The sequence below is a fragment of the Acomys minous genome, assembly GCF_964271855.1.
Source record: "Acomys minous genome assembly, chromosome: 10".
Taxonomy (NCBI): Eukaryota; Metazoa; Chordata; class Mammalia; order Rodentia; family Muridae; genus Acomys; species Acomys minous.
The window spans coordinates 120,984,719-121,008,700 of NC_140491.1; the positions used below are offsets into that span (position 1 = coordinate 120,984,719).

Genomic DNA, 23,982 nt, shown 5'->3' on the forward strand with positions numbered 1-23,982 from the left:
CAGAACAATCTTAGCAGCTTAACCTCTAAGTTCCGTGTGACGGTTTTAAATGTTTGGCTCCCAGTTGATGGGCCTACTTGTAAAGGGAGAGGAAATATATCACTGTTTTTGAGATTTGAAACTTCAAAAGTTCTTATCAGTGCTGTTGTTTATGGATTAGGATGTATGATCTCAGCCACTTCTCTAATGTCGTGCTTACTTGCCTGTTCCCATGTTTCCTGCAATGATAGCCATGGATTATCTAAATATCTAGAACTATAAGTCCCAATAAAGAATCTCTTCTACAAGTTCTCTTGGTCATAGTGTCTCTTCATGAAGGGTAGAAGAGGATATCAGCTCCCCAGCGATGGAATTATGAAGGATTGTAGGTCACCATGTGGGTATTGAGGACTTAAGTCAGGTCCTCATCCAAAAGAGCAGGTCTTCTTAACTGCTGAATCATCTCCCTAGCCCTTAATATGGGTTTTCTTTTGTTAGAATGTGGTGTCTAACTGAGGTATTTTTCCAAGAAGTGTTAAAAATCATATACATGTATGCTTATGCATTTGAATACAACTGTAACCTGCAGGCATAAGGGTCCCAAATGGTGAGGAGGACCAGAGATTAAGGAATCAGTAAGACAAAAATTAAATGAGACAAAAACAATGGTTATGACTGGGAGGTTTTGCATAAGCTAAAGACTTATTCCAATCAAATATATTAAGAAGAACAGCCTCCTAGATACTCTTAGGAGAGTAGAGTGACCAAGGGCTCTCTTGACAAAGAAAGCACAGGATACCTCACACATAGACACCATAGGACTTATAAGTGCAGGTCATGAGGAAGAGATTCATCCACAAAAACTGCAACCATGACACCCTTGAGGCACTGGCTCAAGTCCCAGATCATCCTTGCAAAGTCCACTGCTGGCCAAGGACACAGGACTAATGTTCTTTTTTCTTTTCATCAATTACTCTGAGAAAGTATTGGGTCAACTTGACTCCTAACACTGTTATACACATATACATACACAAACACACACATACACTGTTTAAATGCAGTTAAAACATTTAATTTGAATAAATAAACTGATCCTTCCTATCTTTAGAATTATATGGGAATCCACAAAATGTTTTCAAAATAGAGAAAAATTTGTGTGATTTAAAAACCCTGATTAAAATTATATATAATATAAAACCTAGTGTTAAAATATAAAAATGATCCTGTTCCAGGAGGATCAAAAGTGGAGGAGCAGGGAAGAGGAGAGAAAGGGAAAGAATGCATGGAGGACAGTGAAACCACAAAATAGCAGGGAAGACAGAGCCTCAGCTAAACATCCCTTGTCAACAAATGAGGCTTCCAGTACTGGGAATGGTATACATTTAATCAAGGTGTTGGACAAAGAAATGGCATGGAAACCTAGAAACAAACTAGACTCTTGCCTAGACTATAGCATGCTTTCCACAAACTGACAGTAAGGCCGTTGTGCTGAGGACATCTCCTCCACAACCCACTGAACACGGAAAAATCAAGCTGGTGTCTACCTAAAGCCTTCACCTCTATCTACCACCATTGTTCAAGGTACTGGAAATATGCATACTACCAAAGAAGAAAGGTAAACAGTAACCTAACTATAAACCACTCCATCTACAAGAGTGACATCTTTTCAAGAACACTGGTGTAACAGTGATACAGAACTTATGGGAGTAACCACCCAATATCTGATTGTATTTAAGGCCCACTCATAAGATGAAACCTTTCCCTCACACTGCTACAGTGGTGAAGAAAGTGGGACTAATGAGGTCAAGGACCTAAGGGAAAACAAATAACTACTCTGCTAAAGGAAAGTAGAAAATGAAATGACTCCAATAACATTCTGATATACTTATCAATCAGGGTTTTGCCTAGCCATCGTCATAGAAACTTCTTCCAACAATAAATGGAAACAAGTACAAATTCCCAGTGCCTTGCTCAGACATCATCAGGAGATTGTCTTTTTGCAACAGATGTGAACAAATAGAAACACAGCCAGGCAATGTTCAAATAGTGAGAGACTTTAGAACACTTAGCCCTACAAGGGATGTCTCTATCATATCCCTCCCCTCAGGGTGCAGGAAACTTTGCAGAAGAGGAGGCAGAAGGAGTATAAGAGCCAGAGGGAATGGGGGACTTCAACGAAACAATGCTTTCTGTTGCCTCCGGTTCCTTAGCAATTAGATCTTATTATGAATTTATTAAACAGAGGTATCTTCTTTACAACCTGACTACCTTAAACAAGAGGGAAAGGAGGTTAAAGAGAACAAGAATAAACCTTCTAGGTATCAGTTCCACAGGATGAAACCCTAGGCTTCGTGGGCCTGCACACAGATCCTCTCCCTGATAGAAACAATCATCTGCATCCCTGTGGTCCTACAGACTTTTCTCTCATCTCTCCACCTGCCTTCTCTTCCAGTCTGTCAGGCACCACTGATCTCTCTTCCCTTATTCTATCCATGGTCAATTTGAAATACAATAGCCCGTCTGGTGTCCTTGGTCCTGTCCTTAATCGCAGGGCCCAAATGGCTTCTTTCCTTCTATCATGTCTATCACAGATTCTTCTCTCAGTCAGGTATCAGAAGTGTTTCAATGGGGCAAACCCCACCAAGACTACTTTCACCTGGGGCCCAGTCACGTTTCTTCCACTGCCTTCTAAACACAGCAGGGCCCACATATGTATGTACTCAAAAATACTGCAGCATCATGCAGAATGCTTCATTGATTTGCTTCAGAGGGAGTCCCAGCACTGAGAGGGAAGTAGGACACAAGCCCCCATGCCTAGTCCAGAAGCAGTAGATGACCAACACAAAATTACCTCAGTGGAATTTTGGAAGTATTTTTTGCTCATAAAAATTTAACCCTATCAATGGACAAAGTCATATTTTTTCAAAAATTCTCATCATTGGATTTATAAATAAAATTCATTGATATTAGATATCTTACCACAGCACATAAAAGAAGAAAATAATACCTTACTGATTATAAGTGTTGGAGGAATTGATAAAGATAAATCTATATGATCTTAAAACTTGCCAATAAATTAATATGTATACTAATTAAAGCAAAAGCATCCATAGGCATATATACCCACAGAGACAAACACATATACACATCCAAACACATAGACACATATACAGACAAATAAACACACATAAAGTGATTTTCTGCAATATGAACAACCAACAACTAAACATAAGAAAAAGCCATCATGTTCAGCAGACAGATCTTCAAAGAATGAGCAAACTGGGAAATGCTCAGTATCATCAGACAGGACTGAATGCAATTGAGTATAGAAGTGGACACTACTCCATGACAACAGACTTGGCTACAAAAACTTAAAACACAGAAACTCAAACAAGTACATAGAAAATAGCAAATGTTGGTGAGATACCGAGAACTTGACCCATTAGGGAGAGCAGTAAACATAGAAAATAAATTAACGGTATCTTAAGAAACTAAATGTATGAACACTGTAAAACACTAAATTAAATTAACAATTAAAATCAAATATGAAAACATGTTTGCCAATGTATACAAGAATGTTATTTACAATAGTCAAAGATGGAATCAAACTAAATACACATAATCAAAGAATATATTATAAAATCATGTAAATACTTACCAATATAAGCAAAAGAACTTCTGTTAACTATTACACATCAAGGAAATTGCTGTATATATAACAACCATTACAAATAACAATTATTTATGATTCTACTTATTTTTTGGAGGATCTAAACTCAGTCTTATGAACCTACATCATAAGGTTCACAATTGCCTGTAACTCCATGTCCACAGGATCTGAAACCATATTTTGTCTTCTGTAGGCACCTCAACTCATGTGCACATTCACTGTCTCTACCGCCCCCCTGACACACAAACCACATATGATGAAAAGGGAATGTACATATTGAATAAGATGATAAAATGAGAGATTTTCAGAAACAGGGAAATTGGAGACATGGGGATACCTCTAAGAATTACAAAATTTCCTACTGAGGGTAAAGACAACATGTTATAAAGGTGTAGTGATGAGGCTGGTATGATACTTTGAATGTTATTAATGCCAATGAACCCATCACTTGTGTAACAGGGAAGAATACAGGAGTCATATGGAAAATGTGGTATACAAAATTCAAATAAAATGATGTTTTCTGTTACAGAGAAACCAGTTATTAGAGAAACATGTTGGCATAATGTACTTGTGGACTGTGTATAGCTTATGCTTGTTCATTCACATGCTGATTTCTCTATCCCACTATCTGGTTTCAATCCTGACATTGCATTGTGATCTTTACTCTAAGTCTCTCTTTTCTCGTGTTTGTGTAATCATGTCACCATTTGTTCTCTGTATTGCCAATAAGAAACAACTAGCCAATAGTGTGCAATAACATAGAATAGGGTCGGACAATCTGGTGAATGAGAGGAGGAGAGAAAAAAGGAAGGACAGAACAGAGCCACAAGAGGAAGACAGGAAAACATCAGGAGAAATAAATCTGACCTAAGAGATGATTTAAAAGCAAGTATAATGTGGGAAATCAGAATGGAAGCAAACTATACTAGCACGGAGACAGAATTTGAATAGTTATCACACAGCATTGTGCTATAGGTTAATTAAATAGGTCCTATTCTCTCTGTGTGGTTATTTGGGTATAAAGTTGGCTAAGGAGTAACTGCTGATTTCACTAAAATAATTCAATGTTGAATATTAACAATCAAACAAACAGAAAACAAAAGTCCCCAAATAAATTGGGTTTGCCACGTGTAGCCTGAAATCCAGAGATTTCCTACCATGTAGAAGGAATTAAGCCACCATGCTAAGTAAGCAAGAACAAAAAAACAAATGTGATGGATTAGTACTGACGTGTGCAATCAAAAAGCTGCTGTCATAGACACTGCAAACAAAATGGCAGTGATCAGAGGACACATACAGTCGGGGGCAAGGATAAACGTAGAAAGATTGGTGAACAAGTACAGCCAGTTTTTGGCTATTATTAATATAGCAGAAAAAATCTTTCCCAATCTGTAGGCTGTTGCTGTGTCCCAGTGAAAGTGTGCTTTGCAGATTACCACAGTTCCACAGCCAACATCAAATTAAATGGAGAGAAACACGAAGTAATCCTACTACGTTCATAAAGAAGACAGGATTTCCCAGTGTCTCCCTACATACTTAATATAGTAGTTGAAGGTTTAGCTTGAGCACTAATGCAACTGACAGACATAAAGGGGATAGAAATCAGAATGAAAGAACCCGAAGTATCATTGTTTTCAGATAATATGGGAGTATACATAATTGACCCTAAAACTTTACCAGGCAACTTCGACAATAATCCTGTGCTGCATTTCTGTAAGTACAGTATCTGCCAAGAAAACTAGTTTGTAGTGAACAGACACCATGAAGTATCTGTGTTTCTCACTTTCTCCAGGGACTAACATAAATGTGCTACTGGAAGAGGCTTATGAATATTTGCTAACACATATGATGATGACATCCTCCTCCTCATCATTTCAATTATATTATTAAAGCTATAAAGAGTTGGGTTTGCATTGGAAACAAACCAGAAGTCTTTTCCTTCAAAACAAGTAAGTTTTACCTTTAGGTTATATAAAATTACTTGTAAGTTCAAACTTGTCAGCATATCCAGCATGATCTAATACTACTTAATCCTTTGGAAACAGACAATAAATTTATTCTCTGATTCCAAATGGATAGTAGTTGTGCATCATGCTGGATAAAATTTAGATGAAGTTGCTAGTAAGTAAGGCATTGAATTAGCTTCAGTTAATCAGCTCTCAACTAAAACTGTACATAATATAAATTATACTTTTAGAATATATTTTAAATATAAATGTAATGATTACTGATTATTTTTCTACTATATATTTAAATTTTTATGGGCAATTTACATACATGGGAATAATAATAAGAATTTTTTATCATATTATCTCTTTGACAGTTTCAAACACATAAATGATGCATTCTGATTGTTTTCTCTTCCCACCCTCTTAGTCTTCTCTCATCTATATCGAACCCTCTTCAAGAGCAGTCACTTTCCATGACTCATGACTTCTAGTCTGTTCTGTGACCCATTTAATTTAACCAGAGCCATCTGCGTAAGCATTGTATTGTAGCTATCCACTGGAGCCTGGTGAGGTAACCAGGGAGTAGTTGATTACAATTTAGTATTGTATCTAATTTACTAAATCATGTAGAATTTATAATTTATTTGCTTACAATTTTTCTAACAAATGAGGCAAGCATCTATCTTACTAATTATAAATATTAGTCCCACCCTCAGTGATTTAAGGATTTAGCAAAATTTAGCATAATACCACAAAAAGGCAGTGATTGAACAACTAATTTTATGCAGATTTACAGGATATTGTTTTTATTTTCCTTTTATGATGAACAAAATATTAGATTCCAAAATTTCTCCTCATTTATCCCAAAATCAGATAATCAATATTCAGAATCAAATTGACTCATATAATCTAGTCTTGTTTTATTTTGTTCTGTTCTATTTTCAATTACGTTTTGGTAAATAAAAATTAACATGATGGCTCTAATACTCACAAGGATAAAATTTCCTTAAAGAGCCAACCTACAGAATTTAAAAGTCAACAAATAAATAAGCAATAAAAAGTAGCTAGTTGTACTACCAGAGTGCATTGTGATTTTGAGTACATATAATATTGTGATAAATTAGTCAGGAAATATTATTGGAAATTGTAGGAACTCTGATAGAAGTGAACAAATTTAAACAAGAAATGGTATAACGTCAAACTCTATCCCAGAAAAGTTGAAACACACACACACACACACACACACACACACACACACACACACACACACAGCAAAAGCTGTGAAATTTATATTGTCTCTGATCTGAAGATTTCTAACTCCATGGCATTACGGCAGTATCTAAGAAATTGTAGCCAGCATGGTAGGGTAGATACAGGTAAGGGATCCTGACCTTGGAAAAAGGAAAATTTGTTGTAATTTTAGGATTAGAAAAGTTAAGCAGCAATAGTAAGGAGGAAAACTGACAGAGGTTGTCCTTCTAAACTTTGATCTGCTTATAGAACGGCAACCAGCCGTTAATTAGTTCCAGCTTCAAATTCCTCTTTTCATAGGCAAAGTTGAGTTCAGAACTGATCTCTGAAAAATCTATGTTTTCACTTGCATTTACTTGTACTGAAGCAGAATTACATAAAAGGGATGTTGCCTATTTAAGTTCAGTGAATCATGAAATAATGCTAGCAGATGAAAGACATGAAGGCCAGTATTGCCTGAGTAGTGATAAAATAGCTTATATATGCTTACACTACTTAATGAATTACACTTTTGTGATTTATCTATTATATGAGTTTTGTATGAGGTGAAAAGTAAACTAAATGATAGCTACTTTACATATAAGATGTCTCAATAAATTCAACCAAGTTTAAATATATAATTATTGTTTTAAAATAAATTCTGTAATTTTCTGGCCCAATAGTAGACATAATATTATGTCTGACAGACATAATAGAGAGCTTTGGGTGACTATTCAGGTAGAAAACTGTCGTCTATCCATTTGGAAAGCTGCTAACCTGCACTCCCGGCATACTCAGGTAATCAAGTTTATTCCTTCTCAAGTCTCTGATGGGGTTGAAGACTAGGTAGCTTAGTTTTACAGTGAAGCTTAGTTGTTTATGGGTTAAGATGTTTTTAGGTCTAGATAAATGTTTTAAGTTGATAATGACAAGATGTGATGGAGATTGATTTACATTCAGAAGTTTAGACTCACCAAGATAAGAAAGATGTTTTCTTCAAGGCCGTCAAATACAAATAGCCAAAACACTAAGGATGTAACATTTATATAATTCTGGATTATGTCATGGTTATTCTTGCTATAAGTAGTTTATTGTATATATGTGGAATACTATAAATGTATATGTGAAAAATAAATAGATAAATGAAAATAAAACTAATTCTGCATATCTAAAATATCCAGGACAATAATCTTATGATCTCTATTTTAAAAGAATTAAGTTCTTCAGAGTTTTGCTTGCTTTCTTGTTTACTTTCTGTTATTGATCTGATAAAACATACTTTAGATAATACACTGTATTTTAATATTCTGATTAAGTAGAGTGGTTAAGGAATCCCAAAGAGCTGTTGTGGTTCAAATCAGGCAGAGGATTGCCCTGCACAAAACTGGGTAAGCCAAAACTTTCTTGATCCAACTCTTGCAGAACATTGAGCATGGAGTAAAGAGTTCATTCCTTCTACTAAATCTGAAGAATCTGAGTTTTAAAAGACATTAAAATGAAGTACTAAACTATTGTAAGTCCTAGATAAAAATGTGGAAGCCTAAAATACAACTGTTAATTGAAAGTAACATTGCTTGTGATATTCACTGTTCAGGGTGATGGAATCCAGGACAGCTGTCTGGCACTTAGCATCAACTCTCTAACACTCTGCAGATAGGGATTTCATTTATTCTTTGCACAAATTTAAATGACAACTTTACTGAAAGGGGAATGAATTTTAAACTTACTGGCACTGGTACTGTGTGCAACTAATATAAAATATTGTATAAAGTTCTCTCTTTTGCATAAATATTAGTGAATTTCTTGTGTGATATAGCAAACTGATCAAATGCTTGCTTATACGTTACTCTTTATTGTAGCAATTATATTTTAAAAAATACAATTAAAAAGTATTTACGCATCCTATACCGTGATAGTGTGCATAAAACAGTGGCACAGTGTATGTGAAGTCCAGGTTCTATCTTTAGCATCATCAAAAAAACCCAATGTTAGCAAAAAGTGGACAGAAGTAATCATGATGTCTGGATTACATTATTTCATGACAAGGAAAAGTAGGAAGAGTAGGTAAAATAATTGGGGCAACATGATAAATTCAGCTTGAGATCGTGACACCGATACTGATGGAAACTGAGAGTTCTACACATTTTTAGGAGGCGTGATAGCCAATCGTCATTGTAAACTTGGTACACGTGGCAAGAGGGGGCTTCACATGAAGAATCATCTTCATAAAATTGCTCTGTAAGCATGTCTGTGTGGCAAATTTTTTGATTGCTTGATGATATAGGTGGTACTAGGCTAAGATGGGCCACTTAGTTCCTAGGAAGCTGTGTCTGGGCTGTGTAAGGATGGCGATATGTGAGCCTGGAAACTAACAGCTGAGCAGTGTCACTCTGTGGTGTCCTCTGCCTCTAGTTTCCAGCCTTCACTTACCTTATCACGGATTGTTGTCTGTGAATCAAATAAATCCTTTCCTTCCCAAATAAGTTCTGGTCAATATTTATCACAGCAACAAAAGCCAAAATAAACAGACAGTCTATTAGAAAGGCTGAATAACTTGTATTTATTAATTAAAATGTAGCTTATTTAAGAGTGTGATTAAAGTATGAGTAGGGTACTAAAACAAAAACAAAATATATTATTAGTCTCCTTAACATGTTGGGAGTAGGTGCATAGTTGAATTTTAAAAAATATAGAATGCTTTTTTTAATATATTGGTATTTATTATGTGGGTTTAAAAATAATCCTATACATATACATATATTCATAAATACAACAGCTAAAATTAGTGAAATGAGAAACACATTTTTATTTAAAAACCATATATAACTATCCAGTAATTCTAAATACACAAGCCCATCTTCCCTGTACAATGGCACATAGGATATGTATTTTAAATGTGGCAATGCTCAAGTATTACACTTCATATATTTTCATCTAAACATTTTAACACTTATTCATTTCTGCATCCATATTCTAAAGTAAATAGTAAAGAGTGAACAGAGTTCTGTCCCTTTAGAAGTATCTATCCTATAGACCCTTGGTAGTGTAATATGCATTTTTGTTTTATATACATGATTATAGAATGATTACACAAATACAATTAGCTGCAGAACATTATTATTCATGTCAAGAATGTAAGAATATTTAGCAGCAACTTATGTTTTCAAGGTGTTACAAAAACTTTGTTGAAAATCATTTTTAAATAAAGATAAAATTTCAACATTCTTCAACCTCAGAACATTTTTAATCTAATCTACTCCATGAGAAGGGACAATATGCAGAATTGTGCTAAATGTATTTCACATTATTTTTTAATTTTATTTTATTAATATATTCTTATTTCACATTGTCTATAATTTATCTAATTTCAGGTAGATACGGACACTTGTGGATCATGGACTATAGGACCAATATCACAGAATTTGTTCTCCTAGGACTTTCTCAGACAAAAGAAATAGAAGTTACCTGCTTTGTACTGTTTTTACTTTGCTACATTGCAATTTTATTTGGGAACCTACTTATCATGATTTCTGTCACATGTAGTCATCTTATCAATCAGCCCATGTATTTCTTTCTGAGTTACCTTGCACTTTCAGATTTGTGTTACACATCCACTGTGACCCCCAAGCTAATCATCAACTTAGTAGCAACAAAAAAGTCAATTTCCTACCATGGCTGCATGACCCAGTTGTTCACCATGCACTTCTTTGGGGGCATTGAGGTTTTTATTCTTACAGGAATGGCCTATGACCGTTATGTGGCCATCTGCAAGCCCTTATACTACACTGTCATCATGAGCAGGCAGAAATGTGATGCCATGATTGCTGCTTCCTGTGCTGGGGGATTTCTCCATTCCTTTGGCCAATTTCTCCTGGCAGTCTTCTTACCCTACTGCGGCCCTAATGAAATCGATCACTACTTCTGTGATGTGTATCCTCTGCTCAAACTGGCCTGTATTGACACCAGAAAAATTGGTTTCTTGGTCATTGCTAATTCTGGCTTGATGGGCTTCGTTACTTTCATGATCTTGTTGATTTCATATGCTGTAATCATATATACTGTCAGATCTTACTCTAAAGAGAGTCGTCGCAAAGCTCTTTCAACTTGTAGTTCACACATCACTGTGGTAGTCCTTTTCTTTGCTCCTCTATTGTTTATTTACGTTCGACCAGCAACTACATTACCAGAGGATAAAGTATTTGCTCTTTTTTATACTATCATTGCCCCCATGCTCAACCCCCTGATTTATACACTCAGAAACAAGGACATGAAGAATTCCATCAAGAGACTGTGTTACCGAATCGCTGAGAGTGAAGCAAACAGGCTGAAAGGCATCGCTGCTTTCCATCATCACTCAGCTTCTTGAAGGTGTTTCTAACTTACATCATCAAGAGGCAAATAACCTGGCAAGGCATCTTATACCTAGTATTTATATATATGGCTCTCGGTGAGCAAATACTTACTGTTCTCTATATTATATCAGATGTTAGCTGTAGTGCTAGTATTCTGATTTCCTGCTGTTATTCATGCTTACATTGACAACACTGCTTGGTGTTTGGCTTTAAAATTAATTGTGCTTGACAGAAGGTCATTGTCAGGATTGAGTAACTCAATCCCGTATACTGTATTGTACTGTATGTTCAGTACACTCAATCTAGATCCAGCTTTAAAAATTATTAAAAATAGCTCCCAGCCAAGGACAATACAGGCGGTAAACCTTAAACCCCTACCCAGATCTAGCCAATGGACAGAACATTCTCCACAGTAGAGTGGAGAGTGGGATATGACTTTCTCACATACTCTGGTGCCTCACCTTTGACCATGTCCCCTGGAGGGGGAGACCTGGTGGCCCATTGTCCCCTACATGTATCCTCCCATTCCTCCCTCCCTCCCATTTTCCCCTTACTCCCCTCCCCTATGACTGTGACTGAGCGGGACCTCCTCCCCCTGTACATGCTCATAGGGTATCAAGTCTCTTCTTGGTAGCCTGCTGTCCTTCCTCTGAGTGCCACTAGGCCTCCCATTCCAGGGGGTGTGGTCAAATATGGGGCACCAGAGTTCATGTGAAAGCCAGACACCACTCTCCTGAAGAATGTCCTGTCCATTAGGAAGATCTGGGTAGGGGTTCGAAGTTTACTGCATGTATTGTCCTTGGTGGTGATTTTTAGGCAGTTTTAATCTTGATATTTGCTTGAATAAATATCAATCTTACAAAGAAAAGAGATTTGTTAGCTAAGAATAACGTTTGCTTTTGTCTGTGATCATTTCTTTGTTGTGACCTCTCCGCATGTAATAAAGTTCAATTTGCCAATTTTTCCTATTTTAATTTAGCGTATACATTATAAATACAGCACTTATTCTTTATTTTTCTCCAGCTATCTTTTTTCATAGGGTGTATCAAAGTCCCCTGGTATTTCTGCCAGGAGTGGAAAAAGCCTCCCTTTAACTTTTTTCCTGTTTATGTTTTCTCTTATTCATGTTAATTAGATATTATTATTATTATTATTATTATTATTATTATTATTATTATTATTATTATTTTATTGCATTTATATGCCTATATGTTTTCTAAAAAGTGATGGCAGAAAGGGTATAGATTGGGAAGGTAAAGAGGTAGACATGATCCAAAAAGAGTTAGGGGAGAGAAAATTTATCAGAATATACACTTTGAAAATTATCTGTTTTCAAGAAAAAAGATAAATGTAAATCAGGTAGTCAAATGTTGAAAGAATTACTTGGCTAACATTAGACCACAAATTAGCTTCAGATGGTAAGGTACAATTCTCTAGGGATACAATGTTCAGTGAAGAATTTAATTATTAAGTAGATGAATTAAAACCTCAAATGACAGAGGTCATTGCCAAGACAGATTCTCAGTGTTACCAGGAAGAACAAGTTAGTGGAGTGTGCCACATTGATGAGCACATTCAAACACTTCTCTGCTCACTAAAGATATAAAACTGGAACACTAAAATATCCAGATGTAATTGTGTGTATTTCAATGGTCTCCTTCTATTGGGGTGCTTTAAAGGTTAGTTCACTCAATATAAGCAAACTATATGGAGACATGGCTGTATACCCCAGTGCCACAGGTGTGGTGACTTCATTAATGGCTTTTTAATCTCAGCCTTCCCTTTCAGGAGTGCTGGACTGGAAGACAGAGGACTGGGAGAGAGAACTGATGCAGATATGCACAACTAAACAGTAGGCTGAGTTTGACAATTATTTTTTTCTTTTTTTGGTTAGTCTGAATTTAAACAATAAATTTTAATTATTCCCGAAGAATTGTACCAGTCAGCAAAATATAGAACATTTGAAACTATTGCTAAACAAACAATCCAGTACCACAGTGAGAAGTTTTTTATCATCTCTGAAGAATTAAAAAAAAAAAAAACTGGGTGAATACTGTCAGCATTTTACACCAGGATGAATGTCACATTGTATTTGATCAGTGCTACAGGTTATATAGATGTCATTCATGAATAACTCTGTCTCTAAATTTCAGATTTTTAAATTAACAATTAAATATAGAAAAGGTGTTAGGGGAGAGTTGGAGGAAGGACAGAGAGAGCCAGAGGGGTCCAGGACAGCACAAGAAGGCTGTCTGGACCAACCAAAGAGAATGCACGGCTGGACCTAGACACCCTACATATATGTGGCTCATGTGCAGCTTGGTCATCATGTGGGTTCTCTAACAGTGGGAATTGAAGTTTTCTGTTCTCTGATTTTGGATCCCTTTCCACTAGCTGGGCTGCCTTGTCTGGACTCAAAGGGATGGGAGGCACTTAGTCCTACTGTGATTTGAGCTGCCAGGGAGGGATGGTACCCTTTGGGGCTTCTCGTTCTCAGCGCAGGAGGAAAGGGGGAATCTAGAGGAGAGGACTTGAGGGAAGGACTAGGAGGAGAGGATGGAGGAGGCTGGCATCTCTGTACTGAAGGGAAAATTGAAACAGAACATTTTGACGATCTGAGCTTTAATGAAGAGCCAACCACACTGAGGATGCCAGGGTTCCTCTGATATAGACATTTGTTGTTCTGTTATTACACTTAGGAAAAATCAGTTCAGCTTTGCCCTGAAATTTTGTAGGGGTTAGAAGACTTGGAGCAGAGAGACTCGACTTCTGTTTCTGGGTCTCATCTGGCTAGTGTACGATGAACAAGAAAATATTTGTAGTGTGTGCAGACTAGAACAACATACATTCGTCTCACTGGGAGTGGTATAATTGAGTGAATAAACAGTGCTCAAACAAAAAGTGAGAGGAGGCTATATTAGGAACAGCATGACTAAACAATTACAGACATACAAAATTAATAACCGAAGTCTGTTAGCATCGATGTTGAAAGTCACCAAATACAGAGTGTGTCCTCCAAAGTTTGACTTCCCTCTAAGGTCCCCATCTTAGAGAAGGACCGGTACTCACGCTCAAGTTCTTTCTGGTGGTACAGAAAAATTCAAAGTCTTCCTTCTTCTTTATAAAAGATATTTGCATAGTTTAAAATGTGGTTCCACTGTGATACAATATTTTACAGTTATTACTTTTAAAGTTTTGTGGAATGAAGTGAAATAATATACATGTTAGAATATTTGCATATAAATACACATGTCCATAGTGTAAATGTACCACTGTTTCTTTATCCATTTTTTGACTGATGGATATCTAGCTTGTTTTTAGATTCAGCCTATTACTAATAAGGCTGCAATGAACATGGTTAAACATTTGTCCTTGTGTGGTAGAGCAACTTTTGGGTATATTCCAAGGAAAGGAATAGCTAATTCTTGAGGTATACCTATTCACAGTTTTTTGAGAAAGTGCCAGATTGATTTTTAAAGTGGTTGTACAAGTTAGCACTCCCACCAACAATGAGGGTGTGCTTTCCTTTTTCTGCATCTTCACCAGCATGTACTGTCTCTTGAGTTTTGTTTTGTTTGTTTGTTTTGGGTTTTTTGTTTTGTTTTGTTTGTTTTGTTTTGGTTTGGTTTGGTTTGGTTTGGATTTTGAGAAGGAAATGGTTTCTTTGTCTTACATGACACCATCATAGTCCATCACTGAGGAAGTCAGGACAAGAGCTCAAGCAGGAGCTGAGGCAGGAACATGGAGGAATGCTGCTTCCTAGCTTGCTTCCTTATACAGCTCAGGGCAACCTATCCAGGCCTGGCACCACCCACAGTGAGATAGACCTTTCACATCAATCATTCATCTAGAAAATGACCATAGATATGCCCACAGTCTAGTCTGATGGAGGCAGATCTTCAATGGAGGCTCCTTCTTCCCACATGACTCTAGTTGATGTCATGTAGATGAAATCTTGCCAACACAGAGGGCAGTCAGAGCCTGGGCCAATCTGCCTTCTCTGCCCTGAGTACCATCTCTCTGTGGCTACAGTCCTAGAAGAGTGTGCATTCAGCCCCTCGTGTTCCTGGGAGCCACTATGTTCTAACAAGTGCAGAGCAAGGTAGTGGGCCCAGAGATGCAGACTCCTGTAGTGGAGGCTGCCAGTAGATAGCTGACTGGGGCCTAAGCACCCCTGACTTCACTCTTTTCCTGCTAATGTTCTTGATCTGGGCCAAATCTCCATCTACGCTGGTCATGTGCTTCTCCTCCATCTAACCCATGGCGGCCTTCTACTCCTCTCGTCTCTTGACTTTTATCTTAGCCATTCCAATGTGTGTAATCTAAGAGTCATTTTGATATCCATTTTTCTTATGACTAAGGATGTTTACCATTTCTTTAGGTGTTTCTCAGCCACTCAATATTCCTCTGTTTAGTTCTGAGCCCCATTTCTTAATTGGGTTAGTTGGTTTCATGGTGCTTAATTTCTTGAGTTCTTTACATATTTTAGATATTAGCCCTTTGTCAGATGTTGGGTTGGTGAAGATCTTTTCTAAGTCAGTAGGATGTCATTTTGTTCTATTGACTGTTTCCTTTTCCTTAAAGAAGCTTTTCAGTTTCATGAGGTCTCATCTATTAATTGTTGACCTTAGAGCCTCGTCTGTTGGTGTTCTAGTCAGGAAGTTGTCTCCTGTGCCAATGAGTTCAAGGGCCATCCCCACCTTTTCTTCTAATGTATTTAGGGTATGCAGTTTTAAGTTGAGTTCTTAAAACATTTGGACTTTAGTTTGTGCACAGTGATAAATATGGGTCTATTTGCATTTTCTACTTGTAGCCATCCAGTTTGATCAGCACCATTTGTTGAAGATGCTATCTTTTTTCCATTGTATGAATTTAGCTTCTTTGTCATAAATCAAATGACCATATTTGTGTGGATTTATTTCTGGGTTCTATTGGATGGGTCAATCAGTCTATTTCTATGCCAGTACCATGCTGTTTTTATTACTGTTTCTTTATAGCATAGTTTGAAATCAGGGAAGGAGATTTTGCCAAAACATCTTTTATTGTACAGGATTTTTCTAGCTATTCTGGGTTTTTTTTGTTTTTCCATATGAAGTTGATAATTGATCTTTCAAGATCTGTAAAGAAATGTCTTGGAATTTTGATGGGAACTGCATTGATTCTATAAATTGCTTTTGGTAACATGGACCTTTTTACTATGTTGATTCACCAGGATCCTGGAACACTAGAGGTCTTTCTGTCTTCTCATAGCTTCTATTTCTTTCTTTAGAGACTTGAAGTTAGAACTGAATAATGATTTTGAGAAACTATGTTTTCAGAACAAAAGAACGGGACACAGATGCTGAATCAGACCTGACAGTATTCATTTCTCACAGCAAGCTGGATGCTGACATCCTGCATCCTCCATTGTCCACCCCCAGTACCTCATTTGCTTTTAGCTGTTAAAGCAGGACAGCTTTCTTTTTTTTTTTATCACATTTGGTCCAGCATTTTAGACTGTCTAAAACAGGTTCTTATTAACATGAAATTTTACAACACTTGGAAAATGGACTGCAAATGCTAGCCCTTGCTTACTTAACCATTCTCCCCAATTTTAGAGGGGGCCCCTTAAAAGGTAGTAATCAACCTAAATATGCCTGAAGAAACCTTAAGAGAAAGACATATCATTTCCTTTAAGGAGGGTTGAGTATGTTTCTGTTTACTCTCTTGGTCTGCAGATGCTTATTTTTACGGGAGTTGGTTATAAGTATTATTGGTCTTTACAGAAAGGAAACTAGGTTTGACTCAGGGACATATCTCTTTCCTTTATCTTTCTATTATAGGTAAGGAGATAGGAGCTGAAAAGAAAGAAAGGGGAGGATATAGAAATATATAGGGAGGATAGAACAAAAGGTAGATTATTGAATCTACTCTTCCTCTCAAGGCCTTAATTATTACTCACAAATAAGATTTAATTTTAATTCAATGGTATTGAATTTTGTATATTGATACAAATCATGATCATGTCAAAAACTAGTATAATTTTATCACAAGAATATAAATGCTAGGTCTAATAGATAGATATGATTCTATAGATATATAAGGTAAAATAATAAATAAGGTCTTCAAAAGCCTCAGAGACCTACAGAATATGACATTTAAAGATCTTTTTATTATTCTAAAGATTCTTTGACAACAAGACAAATTAACTCCTGGCAAACCCAGCCTGCCTCAAAGAAGATGATGAGCACCGAAAAATCTACTTATGGAGTTGGCCTTCAAAGGTGGCAAACCAGCCACTGGGCAAAATGTCCTCATGTCAGCCACAGATAGAATTCTGCCTAAAAATAGGTAAGTTTAGATTCAGGCAGAGTCAACAGCCAAACTCTGCCAAGACAGGGAGGCAAGTCCTCAATAGTTCCTGCTTAGCAAATATGTCTGTCATATATATTGGGCCAGAAGGCTAAAGATGACGGCCCAATGTTATAGAAAGTGCTGGGTGACTATTCAAGCAGTAAACTGTCTCAGTCATGGTTTCATTTTGGAAGCTGCTATCCTGCACTTCTGGTTCACTCAGATATTTAAGTTTTATTCCTTCTCAAATGTCTGATGGGATTAAAGACCAGATAGTTTAGTCTTTCAATTAATCTTGGTAGGTTAGGGGTTAAGGTGTTTTTAGATCAAGATAGATGTTTTAAGTTAACAGAGATGAGATGTGATAGATATTAATCTTCATTCAGAAATTTATAACCAACAAGATAGAATAGATGTTTACTTCAAGATTGCCAAATACAAATATCCAAATCACTATGAATGTTACATTTATATTATTCTTGATTGTCTTGTTGTTCTTCCCATACTTAAATCACAGATGGTCATTAGTATATACTAATTTAATATGAAATATAAAAATAATTTATAGTAATATTGATATTGATTAAATGCACTTAATATGTTAAGTAATTAATATTCTAAGATTTACAAGAGTTTGAAAATAGAACAGAACAGAATAAGTGGTCAGAAAAAAAGCAAGAAAATTTAAATGAATACCATTCATATTTTATTCTACTTACTCTAAGTACAATATATACATGATAAAATAACGTATTTTACAACTAATAGTAGCTAAGTTTTGAAAATTAACATATTTTCACTATAACAACATAAATTCTTTTTAATTAATATCCGAAGAATTAGAACTTACCCATTTATCTTCGTTTTGTCAATTTTATATTATGTTTTCTTTGATTTAGTTCCTTATTATGGAGTCTATCATTTTATTCCTTACTGAGTACTATAAAGAATGATTCAAACTTCTTTAAGTTCTTAGAAACAAATATGAAATCTCATACATGCTGCATCAAGTGTTCTACATATACCCCAACCTCTGAGTATCTAGGCCTCTTGGTGATGAATTCATATTGTGATGATTATTTCAAACTTTGGCTGAATTTACCTCACACAGACATTACTTAAGAAGTGAATTTATCTTTACCTGTACATACAGTGAATATGTCTGACAGATTATTTAATGCCTTTTAGACTCACATTGTTAGGCTACATGAATTTCTTAAACGGTTAAGAAAAAGAGTAAGAGACTTGTTTGTGTCATCTAAAATTATTGTGAATGACAACGGAAACAATGTAAGATAACAATTATGTTAAAAATACAAAATGTATATGTCAATATTATTTTTCTTCATTTAATTGCTTCTATTATTTCCCTAATGCTTCAAATATCACACAATGCTGCTTGCTGTACTATGAAATATATATAGCTAAACACTATATCCAAAAATGCAATTAAATAAACACATGAAAATGGTCTTGGGCCAAATTTTAAAAAAAAAAGTATTCAAAGAGTACTAATTTACAGTCCAAGTGAGGTAGGTTAGCTTAGAAACAAAGCATAAAATGCAATGAAATGATAAGGACATAGATTCTACATTTACGAAGTCCTATCTTCTATCAATGCTTTGCTTATTCTCAGATTTAAACAATTATTTAAATTATATAAATTCAGACAAGTTTCAGATTTTACTTCAATTACATAGTAAAGTTGTATATCTATACTGCTGTTGATAGGATCAGGTAAGAAAAATATATAATTCCAGGTATAGCCTGACTCCTGAGGTTGGAAGTATTGACAGCCTGGGTTACCAGAATGAAGATGACAACGGAGGAGCTTGCCTGCTGGGATGCATGTTCATGGAATATAAACAGGAACAAAGCCTTTGTTGCTTGAAAAAGCTAAATTATATAGTGAAAATATCTATTTTTGTAAATTATGAAAAAAAGTCTAGACTCTCAATGTCCCTTGTAACTCCTACTTGACCGTAACCATGATGAATAGTGATAGATATTGCCTCTCTTCTTTTAAAAGACTTTTACCTATGTTACATTTTTTTACTGAGTGATGACATATTTGTAAAGATTAATAACTTTGAAAGTATTGATTTTGAGCCAGGTGGTGGTGGAACACATCTTTAATCCCAATACTTGGGAGGCAGAGGCAGGTGGATAGCTGTGGGCTCAGGGGTAGCCTGGTCTACCCAAGCAAGTCCAGGACAGTCAAGGTTACACAGTGAAACCCTGTTTCAAAAAACCAAAAAACACTAGTCAATGGTCAGAACATTCTCCACAGTTGAGTGGAGAGTGGGATATGACTTTCCCATGTACTCTGGTGCCTCACCTTTGACCATGTCCCCTCGAGGGGGAGACCTGGTGGCACTCAGAGGAAGGACAGCAGGTTACCAAGAAGAGACTTGATACCCTATGAGCATATACAGGGGGAGGTAATCCCCCCCAAGAACAGTCATAGGGGAGGGGAATAAGGGGAAAATGGGAGGGAGGGAAGAATGGGAGGATACAAGGGATGGGATAACCATTGAGATGTAACAAGAATAAATTAATTTTTTTAAAAAGGGAAAAAAACTCAAAAAACAAAAGTGGTGACAGGTAATTATAAATTACATTTATCTGATACCTATTGGTGCCAGATATCTTTTTTTTAATTAATTTCTTCTTGTTACATCTCAACGGTTATCCCATCCCTTTACTTATTTATTGCATTCCATCTTTTCAGAACTTTCTATTTCATTAGCATATTTAGCATTTTTATGGACTAAGTTGTTCAGTCTCATCTCACTGAGTTAATGTGGTTTTCTCCATATATTGAAGACACCAACCCTCACTGGTTGGAGAGACTATAGTTACCATCTTAGCAGCCATTAATTGTCCACAGTTCTTTATCTAGGTGAGGGACCTAGTGATATTTACTCTTCATGCATTGTCATGCCTACTAGTGTTGCCACTGTGCAGATCACGCTGTTTAGGGGAATAGATTGTTAGGATTTCATGGATACAGATTGCCTGTCATGTATAGAAGACACTGTAATGAAGCATATGTCCTGGTTCTTTTTCACCTAAAATGTTTCCAACTACTTTTCTACTGTTTTCCTTGAACACTACATGTACGGAATGAAATTTACAATTATCATTTGGTCTTCAGTATCACAATATTGTGTTTTTTACATTTTGACCAAATTTTTAATTCTTTAAAAAATATTTTTCTTTTCCTCTTTTATTTTGAGATAAGAATTACATTTCTTCCTTCGTTTTCTATCCCCCAGTGCCTCCCATATACTACTACTTCTTATCCTTCAAGTTGATGGCCTTTTTCATTAATTATTATTATATGTTTATATTATGCATATTTATGAGATGTATTTGTCATTTTTTGCATGTGTGTGTGTGTGTGTGTGTGTGTGTGTGTGTGTGTGTGTGTGTGTAGTCCTAAATAAAACCTGCTCACACAGTATTTAACTACTTGTATGTATATTTTCAGAGGTCTTATGACAATTTGGTATTGGATGACAAATAGGTTTTCTCTTCCCTGTGGAATACTATTCTTAGACTCTCAGTGATCCTCAATTGCCTGTAGTTCTTTACATAGCCATTAATCCTGGTTTTCCATCTGTCGTTCCTCCCTCCCCATTCATTTTTGCCATCTGTAGTATTATTGTCCATAATTGCTAATATTTATGTAGTCATATTGATAAGACTTATGGGTGCACCTTCTGACCTTTTCTGCATAGAATATCAGAGCTAGCTCTCTAATCCTCTGGCTTTCACAATACTTCCAGTCCATTTCCATAATTGTTCCCTTTAAGTTTGGGGGTGATTTGTAGATATATTCACTAAAATTGGACTCCACAATTCTGACTTTGGATTTATAGTAGTTTTGTGCAATAGTTTCTGTATCAAGTTTCCATGATGAAGCATAAATACTTCATTTACTTGTGAGTATAAAGACAAATGTTCAGACTATAGTTAGGGATTATGCTACATTAGTCAAGTAGTGCTGCAGGTTCTACGCAATACCCATGACTTCACTAGCACTGAGTAGTTAGCTAGGTTCCAGTATCAGGCCTGGCTTCCTGTTGTGAAAAAGTCTTAGTAGAAAGCTATTGTATCATGACAAGATATACATCCTAACTCTGTATCCTTAAAATGATTGGGTCATGCTTGTCATTGATGTGGTTCATGGACACCATAGGCCTACTGTGTGCTTCCCCCTTTGAAAGTTTACATAGTTCCTTATGTAACCATGAAAGCTAGTCCTCAAGGAGGAGACTTGCAGGTCATTCTATGATCAGGGATCTCTGGGCAATGTTTCTGAGGTGGCTGATAAATAGTCAACTAGTTTCCAACTCTGGGGGCAAACGAGAACTATATCAATATAGTATATGGTGAGAATCTCTTGGACTGTCCTGGCCAATGACTCATTAAATATCATTTCACATCAGCCCATAACTTTTGGTAGTGTTTCCTCAATTACTATCTGACTTTTGAGCTTCCCCTTCACTAAAGGAGAAGACAGGGTAAAGGGTGTATGTCTGGAACAGAGAGTAAAAGAATTTAAATGATCTGACTGTACAAAGATATACAACTTGATATAGGAAGGGAACATGGAGAAAGGAGAGAGAGATAGCAAAGAGGAGAAAACAAAGAATACATGCATTCATCACAAAGAAACCTTCCAAGACAATAAATAAGACAAAGACAATAAGGTGCTGAAAAACTGTTATTTTTTTTAAAGAGTTCCTTAATATACCATCAGAAGGTGAATGGAATCACTGTTTAGGCTTATATTTCAAAACTGTCTTGTATGAAATGACTTACTGAAGTGTAAATATTAGAGATTTAATAGCTAATAATTTTTCCATAGGTTGACTGTTTCTGATTATACAAACATCATAATAATTTACTTAATATTGTTACTATACAAGATTTATTTACACCACCACCCTTTAGAATGTAAAATACATTGATAAAGGTATTACTTTGAAAGAAATATCCATCTATTCTATTTCCAAATTATGATGAGACTTTTTTCTATCATCCTGTAAAAATCTAAATAAGACAACATCGAAGATTCTGCACTGCACGGGAGTTAATTACACTTTAGTCACTACTACTACTTTAGAGTACAAAGTTTTACTTTTGATACCATTATTCACTCACCCTCCCAAAATTTCATTTCTGTTCTTCTCATTCTGTATATTACCCTTTATGAATGAGAAACTAATATTCAATAGTTAAAAACTTGTAACTTTCTGTGCTGCTAAAATCACTCTCATGGCTGCATGAAGTTCTTTAACATATTATGAATCACTATGTTTCTCTTCTGAAAACATCTTTTGACACCAAACCTTCTTCATGGCCTTTTTCATCTCTGCATTTCTTAGAGTATAAACGAGTGGGTTGAACATAGGAGCAATGATGGTGTAAAACAGAGCAAAGACTTTGTCCCTAGGGAAAGTTGTAGGAGGTCTAAGGTAGGCAAAGATCGCAGGTCCAAAGAATAAAATAACCACAGTGATATGGGATCCACAGGTAGAAAGGGCTTTGTGTCTTCCTTCTGCAGAGTAGTTCCTTAATGTGAACAATATAACCACATAGGAACCAAACAAGAACACAAAGACTACCAAAGCAATCAGTCCTGAGTTGGCAACCAGGAGCAAACCAGTAATGTAGGTGTCAGTACAGGCAACTTTCAGCAAGGAGAAAATGTCACAATAGTAGTGATCAATTTCATTGGGACCACAGAAAGGCAAGCAGACAAGCAAACAAAACTGGGAAAAAGAGTGTGCAGCTCCACCAACCCAGGAAGCCCAGATGAGGATGTGGCACCTGGTTCTGTTCATGATGATCATGTAATGGAGAGGCCTGCAGATGGCCACACAGCGGTCAAAGGCCATGACTGTCAGGATTAAAACTTCAATCATTCCAAAGAAGTGCATGGCCAAGACCTGTATCATGCAGTTTGTGTAGGAGATGGCTTTTCTTCTCTCTAGCAGATCCCTAATCAGTTTTGGTGTCACACAAGATGTGTAGCAAATATCCATAGAAGATAAATGATTGAGGAAATAGTACATTGGCTGGTTAAACAGAGAACTGAATCTAATTGAGATAAGGATCAGCAGATTCCCAGACAAGATGGCAAAGTAACAGAATAAAAAGAAGAGGAAACAAAACACCTGAATGTTCTGCTTAGAAGACAGACCCAAGAGAAGGAATTCTGATACGTTCCTCTGGCATTCCATTTATTATAGTCTGTGCAAGAATACTTACTTGTGGAAAAGAAAATTTCAGATGCAGCAATCACAACTGAATTCAACTATGTAACCATGACACACAAGTCATAGTTTCCTAATGAATCATAGAAGGTAATCAATTCACTAAATTAATTATATAGCTTCTTTTAAAATATTTTTCTTTTTAATGGTTTTTAATTACTATTCTTAAATATTATACTACT

At 36.1% G+C, this 23,982-nt stretch overlaps 2 protein-coding genes across 2 annotated transcripts; one reads left to right on the forward strand and one right to left on the reverse strand.

Moving 5' to 3' along the window:
• Positions 1-10,222: 10,222 nt before the first annotated feature.
• Positions 10,223-11,194, forward strand: LOC311606786 (olfactory receptor 4P4-like; the record flags this gene model as incomplete). The annotated part of the gene is made up of 1 exon (XM_084798199.1): positions 10,223-11,194. The coding sequence occupies one exon, from the start codon at positions 10,223-10,225 to the stop codon at positions 11,192-11,194; it is 972 nt and encodes a 323-aa protein (XP_084654325.1).
• Positions 11,195-22,825: 11,631 nt separating this feature from the next.
• On the reverse strand, positions 22,826-23,767 carry LOC311607386 (olfactory receptor 4P4-like; the record flags this gene model as incomplete). The annotated part of the gene is made up of 1 exon (XM_084799040.1): positions 22,826-23,767. The coding sequence occupies one exon, from the start codon at positions 23,765-23,767 to the stop codon at positions 22,826-22,828; it is 942 nt and encodes a 313-aa protein (XP_084655166.1).
• Positions 23,768-23,982: the final 215 nt, after the last annotated feature.